Source organism: Canis lupus, chromosome 3 (assembly GCF_011100685.1).
Source record: "Canis lupus familiaris isolate Mischka breed German Shepherd chromosome 3, alternate assembly UU_Cfam_GSD_1.0, whole genome shotgun sequence".
Taxonomy (NCBI): Eukaryota; Metazoa; Chordata; class Mammalia; order Carnivora; family Canidae; genus Canis; species Canis lupus.
The window spans coordinates 65,429,317-65,446,339 of NC_049224.1; the positions used below are offsets into that span (position 1 = coordinate 65,429,317).

The 17,023-nt window shown below is 38.6% G+C and overlaps 1 protein-coding gene across 6 annotated transcripts in view; it reads right to left on the bottom strand.

Moving 5' to 3' along the window:
• C1QTNF7 (C1q and TNF related 7) overlaps positions 1 to 17,023 on the bottom strand; it is a 106,578-nt gene that overhangs the window by 8,535 nt on the left and 81,020 nt on the right. For 5 of the 6 annotated variants that reach the window (XM_038533348.1, XM_038533344.1, XM_038533347.1 and 2 more), the window contains one exon: positions 695 to 940. In XM_038533348.1, coding sequence (XP_038389276.1) covers positions 695 to 932 — 238 coding nt within the window. In that variant the 5' untranslated portion in view covers positions 933 to 940. Of the gene's footprint in view, positions 1 to 694; positions 941 to 9,170; positions 9,641 to 17,023 lie in introns of those variants that run through there. The other variant, XM_038533345.1, reaches the window with a different exon arrangement.

The window sequence follows — 17,023 nt, forward strand, 5'->3', positions numbered from 1 at the left end:
AGCTAGGAAAGGTGGACTATACGGTACCATTATCATTTCATCTGTGAAAAATAAAATCTAGAAGTCCTTTATATAACTTTGCTCAGAATATTAGTGCAGAGCAGGGTGACGTGTGCTTTTGGTTCTTGGGATGCCTGCCTCTGCTTCGTCTGTTCATTTCCCTTCCTTGTCCATCTGTCTGCTATCCATCCATGCCCTTGCACATCCAGACATCGCCTGCTAGCTGCAATAGCCCTGTGGTCATGGGCATCAGTGTTTGAATCCAGCTCTGCTGGTCACTAGCAATGAATTTCCATCTTCAGTAATTAATTTAACCATGCTATTGCTCTGTGTTCTCATCTGTACAACAGGATAACTAGAAGAGATGTCATTATAGTAAAATAAGGTTGCAGGTGAAGAATTTAGAGCAGTATCTAAAGCATAGTAAGGGCTCAATAAATCACGATTAAGGAAGGTAGAGAATAGATTTCAGGAGCAATTGTCATTAGAAAAGGCAAGAAAGGAAGTAGTTTAAGGTGGGAGTGAATGTGGGATGTTTATTTATTTTTAAAGATTTATTTATTTTAGAGAGAGAGAGATAAGGAGAGAGTAAGCACAAGTGGAGGAGGGGCAGAGGGAGAGGGAGAGAGAATCCCAAGCAGACTCCCCACTGAGCATAGACATGGGGAGTTTAGGGAACTTGGTCACTCATTACCTGCAGCTCCCTTTTCACCTTTCTCTCCTTTCCTGCCGTCTCTACCATCTCGTCCTGGAAGGCCGATCCGACCATGGGGCCCAGGGGAACCATTTGCTCCAGGGGGTCCTGGAGGTCCAGGTAAGCCAGGAATGCTACAGATATATCTTGGGGAGTAGCTCTCTCCTTTGAACTGATTACCTCGAGGCTGTCCACTGGCACAAATGGCAAAACTTGTAACATAGAGCAAGATAAACATCTTTGGCTCTGGAAAAGAAACACAGGGACATAAATGCACCCTCTCAGGGGAGAGTTTTGGCATAAATGAACATGAGAATAGGCGTTTGCAACCACTCACTCCAGTGCTCACCTCTCCATGCATGTAGAAAGCCTCAGTTTACTCTCATAATTTCCTTGGAAACTATGAACGTATTACTGATAGAGAGTTCTCAGTGCCCCACCCAAGGGTTGGTGGAGATGAAGGCTTGATTTAAACAATTTCAAAATAAATGCACTTGTTGCATTATTTCCTGTAGGGTCAATGATGGATCTTGAAAAATGAGGCTTTCTTTTTGCAAAAATAATGCATTATTTTTAGGAAATTAGAAATGCAAATGAGTAGGACAAACATTAACATTATTCTCACCACTAGAAATAATTACAACTTACATTTTGATACATACACCCTTCTGGTCTTTCGATGCTGTGGAGAAAATTGATATTATGGCACTTTGTATTTTTTAAACTTTTTTCATTTAACAGTGATATATAATGAGCATCTTCTCATGTCAAAAATTATTCATAAGATTCTTAAAAAGTTGCATTTTTCTCCACTATCCTTTATGTACACGATTTGCCATCATAGATATTTCCTTCCAGTTTTCTGCCAGTATAAATGCTATGCTAGACATCTGTATGTCTAATCTTTGCATGTATTCATGATTGTTTCCTTTGAATTTATGGGCTTTTTAAAGCAGGAGAAAAGAAGTGGCATTTTCAGGAAAACCATGTTTTTCACTTGATAATCATGTGTAAAACCAATTACTGTTAATTGGAGTACTGTGCATTGTCCTACAGGGGGGTCTCAAACTTTAATTTAAAATCTGCAGGATATAATGCCCTGGTGAACCATTAAGCCGTTAGCACCAAGGCTCAATTAAAGAGCTGAGTGAAATTAAACCATGCATGGTGCCACGTGCTCCTGGAGAAGCAGACAACAGGTCTCTTCAGCTATGATTTAATAGGACTTGATTTTTCTCTCCACAAATAGGATCCTGAGAATGACAGATCATTTATTAGCATGACATTTGGCATTTAAACTGAGAGGTGGGCAGTATAGGCTGGGACATCTGATTTTCTAGGCTAAATGGTCCTTAGGATTATCAGCTTCTTGGATGGGAGATTGTATACACATGGTTTCAGAGTGGTGTAAATTAATAGTTTTTGGATAGTTGGACATGTGCTTTAATAAGAAATCTCAACAATGCTTGATGTATATGCCTGGCATATGCTCGCCCAAAGGAAATAATCATAAAATGTGAAAAAAGCAATCGGATGGAGTTTCCTTGTTTCTTGACAGCCACATCAGAAAATTAACCAGGCATACTGTACCAGTTTTATGATACCCATGGGAAAATTGCAACATCTTGGAATTAGACCTAGAAATTTGCCAGAGCATAGGAATGACAAACTGAGAAAAACACAGTGTGCACATGTGGTTCAAAATATGTCTGATTCCTAGAAATCTTATTAGTGAAAAACTAAAGCAACTTACCCAAATATAGCCTTTGTGTCTTTGACCAAATCTTCATGTTACCAATGTCTCTCCTCCCATATCCCCCCTTCCCCAAATCCAGGAGAATATTTTTGCTGTGTACTGTCTGCTATAATGTAGCATGAATTCAAAATTAGTGATCCCATTGCTCGACTGGGATTAAGGCCCTTTGGAGAAGCCCATCAGTTCTGATAAAGATACGAGCCCTTTCAAGGGTCTTCCAGATGAAAGAAAATGAAAGAACATTTTATCCATACCTCTGACATGGTTAAAACAAACTACAATGACTAAATTACTAGCTTTTTCTTGTAAAAAACTGATTAAAGGAGGTTTTAAGAAGGAATTTGAAAGACAAGAACATGCTCATGAGATACTCATACTCATGCTCTCTTTTTATGAGATACTCATAAAAAGGTGTTTAAAGAGACATGGAATGGGCTTCTGTAGCTAAGGCCAGGATCTGATTCTAAGAGGGACTTGAAATTATGTGGAGAGAGGGCACTTTGGGCAGTGGCATCTCAGGCACTGTAGTGGAGATGCTGAAAAACACAAACACGCCAGTACTCAGGGACCAGTCTATAAAGAAGTTTGTAGTAAGAGTGATGGTGGGTAGAATGATATTAACATTTCCAATAGCCAGGCTAAAAAGTGCTCAAAGAAGGTAAAGACTAACACAACTAAAACCGATGCATTCATCAAACAAATGGTTTGCCTTTCATTGACAAATGCATTAGAATATTGTCTGTATAGTAGTCTAAATGCTGGAAGCATCTTCAGTTAGAATTTTATCATTTTTTTTTTTGAGAGGGAGGGACGTAGGGGTAAGGGGAGAGGGAGAGGAAGAGAGAATCTTAAGCAGGCTCCATGCTCAGAGTAGAGCACAATGTAGGGCTCAATCTCAACCCTGAGATCATGACCCATGCCAAAATCAAGAGTTGGACGCTTAACTGACTGAGCCACCTGGGTGCCCCTCCCAGTTAAAATTTTTGAAAGTCACTCAAAATGATTGTCCATTAATAATCCTCATCAGAATTGAGGAACAATATGATATGCTTCCTGATGCATGACAACAGCATGGTGGTAAGTGGCCACTTGAGTCTTCAGACTCAATTTATTGGGATGACAAAGAGGTATCAGGTATAATGGAAACTACAGTGGCATCACCTTGCAATGGTCCTTCATTTTACTGAAAAGTCAAAGGCCTCATGGTACATCATCTTCAGGGCTCTATTTGATTAGGCATCTACACTTGTTACTTCCCTGACTTCTTCCACTATTCTCCTTCCCGCTCTCCAGCTCCAGTCACTCTGAATTCCTTGGGTTTCTCAAAGACACCAGGAATGTTCTACCTTAGGGCCTTCATGCTGTCTCTTCCCTCTGTCTAGAAGTCTCTGCCCCAGACATCCACATGTCTTACTCTCTCATCCCTCTCTTTTCTACCCTCTCTCTGAAGCCAATTATTATACTGTACAATTATCTTTTATACCTCCTGACCCCCCCATTCTGCTCTACTGTTTTCTCTTTTTCTTTGTACTCATCATCTCTAAGTCACTAAATTATTATGTTTATTGTGCTTTAAAAATATTGAAGATCTCTATCTGATAGAAGGTAATCTCCGTGAGGGGCAAGGATTTTGTCTTACTCATTGACTTCTACAACCATCTAGAACACTCTGTAGCACAAAACATCAAGTTGTGGGAAAGGAGAAAGATTTTTGGGGGGAGGTGGGTGTGAGTTTTGTGGGAACAAAAAGAAAAAAAACTATAGATTATCTACCATATAGATACATTACACTTAACTAGTCTCCTACTGATGAGTATTTGGGATATTTTCATTCTTGTATAAGCAATAGTGCAATAAATCAATCTCTCTCTCTTTTATTTGTACATAGTTCGTTACTTGAGCAGCAAATAGCTTGTTCCCAGTTTGCCTTTTCCTGCATTTAAACATATTTTTATCATAAAAACATTCTTGGGCACGTGGGTGGCTCATTTGGTTGAGCGTCTGCCTTTGGCTTAGTTCATGATCCTGGAGTCCTGGGATCAAGCCCCAAGTCAATCTCTTCACTCCTTCTTCCTCTGCTCCTCTCCCCTAGCTCATGCTTTCTCTGGTGCTATCTCTGGCAAGCTTTCTCTCTCTCTCTCAAATAAATCAATAAAATCTTTAAAAAAAGAAAACCCCAACATTCTTGAAGTTCAATTTATTGTGTTTGAAAGGCCTTCCTCACTTCAGGATAATAAAAAGAATTCTCCCATTTTCAGTTCTTTTGTTGTTTCACTTGTTCACATTTAATATTTGACCCATTAGAATTTTCTTTCCTTTCTTTCTTTCTTTTTTTTTTTTCCTTTCTTTCTTTCTTTCTTTCTTTCTTTGTCTGTCGGGAGGGGCTTCTTTTTTGGGGGGTCTGTCTGCTCGTCTGCTCTCTCTCTCTGCTCTCTCTCTATCTTTTTCTTCTTCTTTCTTCTTTCTTTCTTTCTTTCTTTCTTTCTTTCTTTCTTTCTTTCTTTCTTTTCTCCAGTTGAAGATTACTTATTTATTTGAGAGAGAACAGGAGAGAAAGAGAGAAAGAGAGAATAGGGAACGGGGCAGAGGGAGAGGGAGAGAGAATCTTAAATAGACTCTGAGCACAGAGCCTGACGCAGGGCTCAATCTCATGACCCTTGAGATCACGACCTGGGCTGAAACCAAGAGTTGGATGCTTAACCGACTCTGCAACCCAGGTGATCCTAGAATACTTCTGATAACAAGTGTGAGATAGAGATCCAACTGTATATTTTCAACACCTGTATTTAATAATCCATCTTTCACTCACTCTCCCACCGGTTTGTAGTGAACTCGGTTATTTTGGCTGGGACAAAATTATGTGGGTCATGGTTTTATAAACATTACAATATTTTTTACAGCAATATTTATTGAGATTTAATTTACACATTATAAATTTGATCAGTTTGAAGTATTCAGCTCAACGTACACTATAATCCAATTTTAGATCACTTTCAGAACTACAGCAAGAAACCTCAGACACATTTGCAGTCACTCCTCATACAAAATATTTTGATTGTATTGAATATGCAAATTTATGTAGAATATGTGCTAAAATGTATTTTTTCCCAACACCACGCTCCTTTGGAGTGAGAAAATCAAAGCTCTGGAAATATTGTTAATCTTGAACAGATCTGTCCTGGGATGTTAATGGATTCTATTTTTCTGTAGGGATTACAAAGTAACAGATTTTTAGTTTTTTTAAACTTCTATTTACTCTGTGGTACTTTAGATTTCACAGCCTTTGTGTGAATGTGTATTTTGAATTTGTAAAGCATGAACGTAAGGATGTAGTGTCTTGTGAGATTTTTAGTGATAGAATCCTTTGTTCTTGCTAAACTAGCCATGAAAAATACTTGAAGAAATACTGAACAAATCATTGCAAAAACTGAACTTTTAGATAATGCACCCACGGATTGAGATTCCTTCTTTTTTTTTTTTTTAAAAATAAGATAAACTCATATGTATACAGCCAACTTATAGTTGACAAGGAGCCAAGAATACTTACTTCGTGGAGAAAGAATAGTCTCTTCAATAAATGGTGTTGGGAAAACTGGCTATTTACATGCAAAAGAATGAAATTGTATCCCTAACTTAACACCCCTCAAAAGATCAACTTGAAATGGATTGAAGACTTAAATATAAGACCCAAACCATAAAACCTCTAGAAGAAAACATAGGTAAAAAGATCCTTGACATTGGTCTTGGCAACAGTATTTTTGGATATGACACCAAAACACAAACAACAAAAGCATAAAATAAACAAATGGGGCTACTTCCAACTAAAAAGCTTCTGCCTAGCACAAGAGATATTAAAAAAAATGAAAAAACCTAAAGAATGAGAGAATTGCAAACCATATATCACGTAAGGGGTTAATACCCAAATTATAAAAGGAATTTATACAGTTTAACAGGAAAAAACAAATAATCTTCTTAAAAATGGACAAAGAATCTGAATAGACATTTTTCCAACAAAGACATACAAACAGCTAACAGGTACATGAAGAGATGCTTAACATCATTAGTCATCAGGAGAGTGCAAGTCAAAACCACAATGAGGTATCGCCTTACATCTGTCAGAATGGCTATTATCAAAAAGAGAAGGGATAATAAATTTTGCTGAGTTTATGGAGAAAAGGGAACCCTTGTGCACTGCTGGTGAGAATGTGAATTGGTATAGCCACTATGGAAAACAATATAGAGATTTCTCGAAAAATTAAAAATACAACTACCGTGTGATCCAGCAACCCTACTTCTGCATATATATCTGAAGGAAATAAAAACAGGATATCAAAGAGCTATCTGGACTCTCAGGTTCATTGCAGCATTATTTACAATAGCCAAGACATGGAAGCAACCTAAATGTCCATTGACAAATGAATGATAAAGAAAATGTGCTATAAATATAATGGACTACTATTCAGCCATAAAAGAAGGATATCCATTTATGACATGATGGATGAACCTTAAAAGCATTATAGTATGTGAAATAAGTCAGAGAAAGACAAATACTGTATGATTCAACTTACATGTTGAATCTAACACTCTGAATTCATATAAACAGAGAATAGAATGGGGTTGTCAGCAGCTGGAGGGTGGGGGAAATGGAGAGATGCTGGTGAAATAATTCAACCTCTACTTAAAAGCTGAATAAATTTTGGGGATCTAATGTGCAGCATGGTGTCTATAATTAATATTGTCTTGTATATTGAAAGAGAATACATCTTACTGCATGTTATTACTACACACAAAAAATGTTCTTACTGCACACAAAAATGATAATTATGTGAGGTGATGGATGTGTTAACTAATCTTACTTTAATAATCATTTCACAATACATGCAGGTATCAAACCTTTACATTGTAGACCTTAAACTTACACAATGTTATATGTCACTTGTAGCTCAATAAAGCTGGAAAAAAAAAAACTGTAGTTGGTAGAATGTAAAATGCTGCACCGCTGTGCAAAACAGTAAATTAAGTCCTCAAAAAATTTAATCTAGAATTATCATATGATCCAACAATTCCACTTCCGGGTATTTATCTAAAAGAAGCGAAAACAGGGACTCATATATTTGTACACTCATGCTCATAGCAGCATTATTTACAAGAACCAAAAGGTGGAAGCCACCCAGCTGCCATCAACAGACAAATGGATAGACACAATATGGTACACACATACAATGGAATATTATTCAACCATTAAAAGGAAGGGAATTTCAACCCATTTTACAATTTGGAGGAATCACAAAAACGTGATGCTAAGTGAAACAAGCTAGTCTCAAAAGGACAAATATTGTATGATTTTTACCTATATGATGTATCTAGAATAGTCACAGTCGTAGAGACATAAAGTCGAACAGTTGTTGCCAAAGGCTAGGGAGAGGGGTGGGGGGGCTAACATTTAATGAATGCAGAGTTTCAGTTGGTGAAGATGAAAAAGTTCTGGAGACACATGATGGTGTGATGGTTGTACAACAGTGTGAATATACTTGCTGCCACAGAACTGTACACTTCAAAATTGTGAAGTATATATTATGTATATTTTACCAAAATAAAAAATACTAAGTGAAAAAAGCAAGATATGCTGGGATGCAAGGAATATACTAGTATTTTTATTACTGTGCTGGGTGTTTTCAAACATTGCTTACTTCATCCTTACACTGCTTTTATGCAGTAGATGATATTATCTTCATTTTATAAATGAGAAAATTGAGACTGAGGGCTCACATCCAGACAGCCATAAAGATGGCACAGGCAGGATTTGAACTGAGCTCTTTTTGTCTCCAAACACTCAAATTTTCTCCCACATCATGTGAGGGAAACTGTAATATTACTTCATGACAAAGGGCTGGACTCGATTATTAATTTGACTTGAGAATATATTTTGCCTGGAAGTCATTAGGAAGAAGATAGGTAACTAGGGGTGACCAAAACACGACATATCCTTGGCCTGCAGAGGAAGAGATTTCATAATAGCAGTCTCGGTCCTTCTCACTAGGAGTAAGCAAGACAGGGTGGGGACCTGAGGTGTTCATATCCTAGCTGTTTCTGTTGTGTGGTTCCTCAGCTCTGTCCTTGGGCTCCAGTATTCCTCCTCAGAACTGCCTCTCCGGTTGGCCACGGAATACCTTCCTTTCTGTCACTGTGCAGCGTGCAGCACCTCACAAACACACTGGGTTATGACTATCTATTGCTTTTTCTCCACCAAAAGATAAACTCTGTACCACCAACATTTAGGACCAAGGCTAGGCTGCAGTAGAGGCTCACCAAAGGTTGGATGAAGAAAATATTTATTCATCAATATTTCCTTCAAGAACAGCTTGTGATTTTTAAAGCTTTGGCTGCTTTATGTAAAGTGCTATGATGGCACAACAGTAAAAAAAAAAAATGCTGACATTTGGCAAACATTTTGTAGTCTACAGAGCAACGTTAAGTTCATATCATTTTTCCAAAAGACCCTTTAGTGGTAGGTTGCACTGGGAACTGATGTCTCAAGAAGTCAGGTAACTTGTCTATGGCCACAAAGCGAGTGTCAGGCCAGAGATTTGAACCCAGGCCTTCAGTTTCATGGATTTTTCTAACAGAGCTGTCTGTTTAATAAATTCAGAAACTCCCGTAATGAAACGGGCCACTGCATCTACATTTGCCAAAGTTCTATAAAAAGAGTAAACACCATACCTTGCTCTGGGTTGGTGGGTTGCTCCAGGATTCTAAATCCACAAGAGACTGAGGATCTTTCATGAGAGCTTCAGCGAAAAACTTGCTTTGGTACCAGACAGAAAAAGAGATCCAAGTTCTCAGAGGTTTCCAAACAGTTGTGCTAAAAATAATTTTTCTCCTTTAGTCCCAAAGAGCCAGAGGCCCTGGAAGTCATTCATGGGGTGAGGCTCAATCAGGGGCCGGTCAGAATTACAGTTTTGTTTGAGATAAACCTTAAGCTCCCGCTTTCTTTGGTAAGTTTAGAGGTGCTTCCATCTCTGTGTGTCGTGGCCTCTTTTGCAGATTTGTTTACTTAAATTTTTCCTTCTTCATTTGTTTTCCACTGAGTGGAAGTTTCAGGAAAAAAATTACTCACTGACTGGAAATTAGTTGTTAACTTAGAGAAAGGAGTCATTTCCTATTTGAAAATTTTCAAGGTAGAATCTTCAAATTCTGGAGATTGGGTGTGGTTTCATGGAATAAACAAGGAGAGGTGGTAAATATTCTTGGCAAATATGGCGGGAAAAGGGTCCGTCATCCTATGGAAATGGAAGAGGGTGCTGTGAAAGGGAAGAGGGTTATGAGTACTGCACTGATCTTTTCTTTGTTCTCTGTTGAATGGGTAAATGATTGGGTATTTTTGGAAGACTGACATGTCTTTGTTACTGTAGAGAACTGATCATAACAACTCAAAAGGCAGAATGGTTCTCCAAAGCCTGCGACTACTAATCTTCGATGCAATCAATTTCTTTGTTTCCTTCTGATACGTACTTCTCACGTCTCCTTAGCAACAGCAATATATAATTCATGATGTCATTTATGGAAATTCAGTGACTGAAAAATCTTGTTTTTATCTTGCTTTCCCTACCATTCTTCTCAAGCCTTTGGGAATGCTAATCGGAAGAAGTCTTTTCAAAGTTATTGAAGTGGATACTGGTGATAAATTTGACCAAGAAGGTGGATGGGGTTGTCACCCAGATAAACTTCATTTTGCCCTAGCCATCCACCCTCCCATCCGGAGGAAATGGTTTTTTGAATTTGTTGGCTATCCAAAATATGATGCTATCACAAGGTAGTGAAAACCATATCTTGGGCACAGAGTGAGACAGTTTTTTGTTAAATTAGAGTAGGATCTTTTATTTTCAATTGAGTAAATTTGACATGTAGCATTGTTGCAGTTTAAGGTGTAAAGTGTGTTACTTGATATATTTATCTATTGTAATATGATTGTTTTTGTTATATTACATAATTATAGCACAATAATATTGCATATATTCATTATATTAGATCTTTAAGACTTACTTAATGCTCGTTATAAGTTAGTACCCTTAAACATCATCTGTTTTCTCCCCCTCCTCCTCTGATAACCACCATTTTATAGAGTATGATCTTAATCAGATGGAGTCCCTGAGCTTGTCTTCTCATCTTCAAAATGAAATATCTTCCATTATTTCTAAGTTTTCTCACAGTTCTTTATGTTCTCCAACAAAGTGCTTGTGCGTGATGAGACGGAATTTATAAAAAATGCCACATCTATATATATGGATAGAGATACAAGTCACTTTGAAGGAGATATTTATTGAGAGAAGTCACTCAAGTGCCATGCATACAAGGAGGCCCTTGGTAGTAGCTCAATGATTTCTCCTCTCAGGGATTTTTAGCTGGAGAAGTGTTGGGATTATTTGCTTAAAGCACCTATCATCTTCTAGAAGGAAGGAACCAGGGGTCCAATTCTCTTCCATGATGCAAATTTAGAGAAATTAGTCATGAACTATAGGGTTGGCCTGGTTGAAAGCCTGTCATCAAGAAAGGACATGGTAGATCACAGAAGGGAATTGACCAGGAGGTAAGGGGGAATCTGGGCAAAAAAATCTAAAGGATTTTGGGGTGGTGGCTTTGGTATAGTATATAAATGAGGCTGCAAGCTTGTCTACTTTTGGTCATTCTGTCAGGGCAGATATCCTTTGGGGGACTGTGGTGAAACACACTGTGGTGAACTAAAAGGATTATTATACTGAAACTTAGTAAGGGGGAATTACTGGGGTCAACAAGAGCATACCCTACAAAAGCCTCTACTGGAATGTGCATGACTAGTGTTCAACAGTGTCACCATTTGGTGGCTAAATCAGTGGGAAGGGTGGACAATCAAAGATTTTGTTTTGTATGTTTTACCTAAGTTGGGAGTAGGAATGGCCTCTCTGAGCCAAGCAAGCCCCTAGAATTCTTAGATTGTTCATGGAAGGAAGGATTTAGGTCTTGGGTAATCTATGTGCTAATGAAAGCAAATGGGGTTCTAGCAATTCATTGAAAGCAAAGAAAGGCATGACCATAATGAACTTCAACAGGCAAAGCAGGTCATTGGGGTAAAATGCTTCAGTTAGTTCAGTGCCAGGAGAACATCACACAATAACCCTTTGTCATGTATAAGACAGCTTTGACTCTCTGTCTTAAAGGAATCTTCCCACTCCCTATACTGAAGGGTTTGAACTGGCTAAACTAGAAAACCAGTCTTTATAAGCTTAATTTCAGGTATTTCAGCCTTTGGATGTGTTAATTTATATAAAGTTGATTAATATAAGTTTATTAAAGTTGTGACTTCTTAATGTTTTTTTCTCATTCACTCTTTGAAATAGCACAATCTTTGTCAAAGAACTTAGAAATAGTTTCTTGACTTCCAAAAGAGACAGAGGTATTCTTATGTTACTGGCTTACCATGGCCAACTATTGATACAATTTACGGGTATTTATATCTGCTTTCTTGTGTCATTTGCAGCTCCCTTAATTTCCCTTTAATGTTTGATGATAAAGTTTCTTGTATTGTTAAGGTATCACACTATTTTTTCTGTTCTGCAATATTAGATTTTAATAATATTTTTTCATCTGAGGTAACTCATTATAATCTGTATCTTCTCAGACATATTCTTCACAAAGAGAACTAGCCTTTGAAATTGTCTCCTAGAGCAGTCGGAGCTTTGATGGAACTAAAGCTTGTTAGTGACTATTTCACTCAGCATTTTTGATGCTTTTTTTAGAGACAATGGTGAAAGTGATGGGTAAAATAATATGTTGAAGTCAGTATTAGCTTAGAGTAAAAAAAAAAAAATCAGATTCTATTTTTACCTTTCAGTCATGCCAAGGCCAAGGTCTTCCTCTATTTTTCCTATGCAGAGAAGTTTTTTTCTCTCATCTTGTGCTTTTGTTTTCCTGTAGCCTTAACTCACTTCTCAACTGAAATCAGTTCAATCTAGGCCAATCCAAGCAATGTCCACAAAGCATCCAACAATGTGCTGGTTCAGCTCTCAAGAAAAGGGTTCAAGTTTGTAGTTTTGCCAATTTTCTTGGTGTAAATATTCCCACAATGGGGGTGCATGTATTTTTTTTTTATTTAACATTTTCGTTTTCTTTGGGTAGATACTGAGTGGTGAAATTATGAGATCATGTTATATTTTTAATATTTTGAGGAACCTCCATACTGTATTCTGCAGTGGCTGCACCAATTTACTATTCTCACCAACAGTTCACAATGGTTCCTTTTTCTCCACATCCTTGCCAGCATTTGTTATTTCTTGTCTTTTTTATTTTAGCCATTCTGATAGGTGTAAGGTGATGTCTCATTGTAGTTTTGATTTGCATTTCCCTGATGATGAATGATTAAAAAAAAACCAAACCAAAACACCTCCCATCATGGCCGGTTTCAAGCCACCTGACCTTGACCAAATGCAAAGTTGGGAAGATGTGTACAGAACTGGCCATTTTGCTGGGTACTAGAATTATTTTTTTAAAAAGGTTCTAGCTGATATACAATAAGCAATTACATGCTAGAACATTATATCATTACTTCCCTTAATCTTCACTATAACCTCTTGAGGTGAGTAATTTTATCATTTCCTTTTTATAGATGAAGACTATAAGTAGTCTGATTCATAGTTGGCTCACCAGCCACCATACCATATACCTCCCTAGGGTGCGGCTAACTTTACAAGATCAGGTTCCTGCATCCAAAGAGCTTTCAGGCAGGTGGAATGCACACCTGACCCCTCCCCCTCCCTGGAGCACTGGATTCTGTCTGGAATCTAATCTCTTTTTTGCTCCTGTGCCTTTCTTATTTTATGTCCTCTGGCTTGCAAGTTCCTGCTAACCATGTCTTCCCCATGTCCCTTTCTTCATCTGCTCACATTTTTTATCCTTAATCATTGCTTTGTCCAGAAAGTCTCCTTGATGGTTCAGAAAGTCTCCCTGATGCTCCCCATCAGGTACAGCCTTATCTTCCCTTGAGCCCTCCTGACACATTATTTGGACCTTTCTTATGCTCCTTGGCTCATGCATTCTCAATTAGGTCTATTAATTCAGCATATAAGCAGATTAGGTCAAAGTATTTATATTTTTCAAAATGTCTATGTGTAATTCTGATGGACAGCCAGGTTTTGGGAATGATCTAATCTTCTCTTGTTGAAATGATGGCCTGCTTTTTAGTCCTTCCAAACAACAAAGTTCCAGGGATACAAATCCGGTTTTCTCCCTCTTTCATCTTGTTCTCCTATTCATTACCTCATCAAATATTTATTGAGCTGTTACTGCATGGTAGCTATTGAATTCTTGGACTGGTATTCAAGGGAGAGTAAACATAAAGCCCTTATAGGGGAAAAGTCTAGTGAAGAAGACAGACACTCATCAAATAATCACAGAACTATGTTTAGTAAGATGTTAGTTTGGACTTCCCATCATCTTGGAGTTTCAATTTAGGATTCAAAACAAATTATAATGGGCAATCAATGTCCACACACCCATTTAAGACTTGATAAAAACAGCTGGATCTGATACTGTCCAGCATCCACTTCCCATCCATGCAAGAGAAAACTAGAAGTTCCAAAATGACTCGTGGCTGAAGAAAACTTTCAAAGTAGAGACCTATTAGCTGATAAGAGAGTGCTGAGGAGCTCTTCCCTCCTTTCCTGTGAGGAAGGTATGGGAAGAGTGATACTCTGTGGCCAAATGGCAAGGACCCCAAGAGATCACTGATAGTGTGAAAGTTGCTTGCAAGAAAGAAGCTAATAATTCTCAGTTAAATATTTAACTAAACCATAAAGCTGTAAGCCTTGCAGCTTTCATGGGATCAGAGAAATGTGATAAACAGGTTCTAGGGGAGCTTGACCCACCCCTGGAGGTTGATGTCCTATGGAATCATAGAAATGAGAGAATTATAGTTCTATAAAGGCAGAAGGCTGTCAGAGAAGGGAGCCAGTGTAGGGGTAGCCATTATTAGAGAGGCAAGGGTTCATGAGTTTCCTAAGAAATAGATGGTACTAAGGATCCAGCTGGAGTTGGGCCATCTAGATGGGACTCTATACTAGGACAAAGTCCTCTTAGATCAAGGAAGACAGTAAGAAGCCACTGAGTATATCACGAGTACAGAAGCTCAGGCTGGTGTGGGCCAATGCAAAGTACCAAACAAAGAGCGGATCACCCATTCAGGGGACTGTATAATATGGAGGTCTCTCAAAAAACTTTCAATGATCCTGGGAATATGTTTAATTAGAGATAGCTGGCATTTTAAGACTTGGAGCACCTGTATGTGGCAGGAGATAACCATACAAATGGCACATATTGAGCAAAAATACTTTGATCATGTTTATCTAATTCTTTTATACTCTGATCTGATCTAGACATGTTCAAAGTGGAAGGAGGGAGAGGAGATTGGGGAAGAGTGAAAAATCCTAGCAGATCCTGAGCTGAAGGCATGGAAAGGGAACAGGCTGTGTTTTGGACATGAAATGAAAGTTATGATTTAGATATGTCTTTTTAATATCTGGAAATGAGTCACAATTAAATAATGAAACTGGGTCATGTAACTGAAAATGACCAGAAAGTTAAGGAATTTGCTTGAGATGTCATGAAAGGACAGGGAAGAAAGATCCAAAAGAATTTGACTAGAAGAAGTGATGGGAGAAGAATGAAGTCGTTTCTTACTTATATCATGTGAAGAATGATAGCTAAGGTCATTTGATAATTCAATAAACTCTAGAAAGTGTTCTGAAGGAAAGGTGAATAGTGTTTTTGGGAGTATTTAGCAGGATGACATAACCAAGACTCTGGATCAGGGAGGGCCTTTCTAGGGATATGGCATCTGATCTGAAATATGAAACAGAAGCAAGCATTAACCAGTAAGAGGTTGTGAGAAAACACTTTTGGGCTGAGGGATTGCCATAAAGGCAATTGCCAAAGGTCCTGAGGTAGAAGAGGGTAATTTTGAAAAAAGACCATTGAGAAAGGGGCAAAGTAGAGGGTGATCCTGGAGGGAGGATGGCTCTCCTGGCCATGGGAGGTTCTGATCTTTTTCCTGGGGTGGTAGGAGCCCCTGAAGGACTGTGAGCAGGATTATATGAGTCAGGCTGTCAACTCTCCCTCAACCCTGATAGGTTACCACAATGAGGATGATATACATTGAGGGAAGGCCTATTTGCCACTTCCCTGGCTTTTCAAGGTGAGTTCAACAGGCCATAAAGACCCAGGGTGGTTTCTGAACCCAGTCTCCTTTCACTGTAGGGAAAGAAGTGACTTCTTGTATGAAAAGTTTGCATGTTTAACAATAAGGCAATTCACTCACTCATTGAATGAACAAGTGTTATTGGACCCCACTGGGTGCCAGGCTCTGTCCCAGGCCCTGCAGATGGGAGTTGAAAGAGGCAGATGGGATTTCGATGTGAAACAGAGCTCACATTCCAGTAGGAATTTCATGCCATCAGGGAAGGAAGGACCCTCAGAGGGCATCAGCCTGATTTTCCCATTTTATAGACTAAAAAACAGATGCAGTGAGGAGAAGTGACTTGCCCAAAGGCCACAATTACATATGATGTTGAATTAGAACTCAGGTCCCTGTATCATTGCCAAGAGTCACTCCTTGCATAGCATATCCTCTCATCAAGCTTTCATTCCTAAGACATTGCAATATTCTTTATTTATAGAAATATCCATTATTGGGGATAACTGAGAATTAACAAACAGCATTATCCCTGACCATAATACTTGAGCCTTGCCCTTATGTCCACAATGTCACTTCTCATATTTTCAATCATAAGAAATTTTTTAAAAATTGCAGAAAATTTCAAACATACACGAAAGTGATACATACTGATGCCCTAGGTACCCAGCTGCAAGTTACCCAAGGAGAATATTGTTTCTCTGGTGCCCCCGTTCTTATGCTCCCTTCTCCTCAACCCCTGCACTTGGTATGTTTTGAAGCAAATTCCACACACCATATCATTTATTCTGTAACTATTTCAGAAAACCTAGGAATTTTTATCATCTTGGATAACAAATAACAGAGCAATTGACACCCTATGTCTCCATTGGCCCTTGAGACCTCTTAACCAAAAAAGAGCATACTTTAGATAAGTCAAAAATGTCTTAAAAGCACTTTACTCACAGACTGCCATATTGTGCACTAAAAGTTCTGAAATGTAGTTTTATGAGGCTGTCAAGCTTTTTCAGGGAAGTTTTCAGAGTGCAATGGGAGCTCTCCGCTGACCCATTAGAGAAATTCCAAGAAGTTCAGTAAAGGCCAGCCTGAGGGCCATGTGCTCTGGGAGGCAAGAGCCACAGAGCTGGTCTTCCACATCACCACATGTCCAGGACGGGGCCTTTGCTGATGCCAGGTGTAGCACCGTGTGGCTTTTACTATCAAAACCTGTCAAACTGTCCTGAGATTGTTTAGGAAACACTGGAGAGCCAGAGGTGGTTTCAAAATGTCAGGTAATCCTGGAGTTGGAATGTGAGGGCTATCTGGGTGATTGGAGTTGCCTTGGGAGCTTAACAGTCCATCGGCACAGAATGGG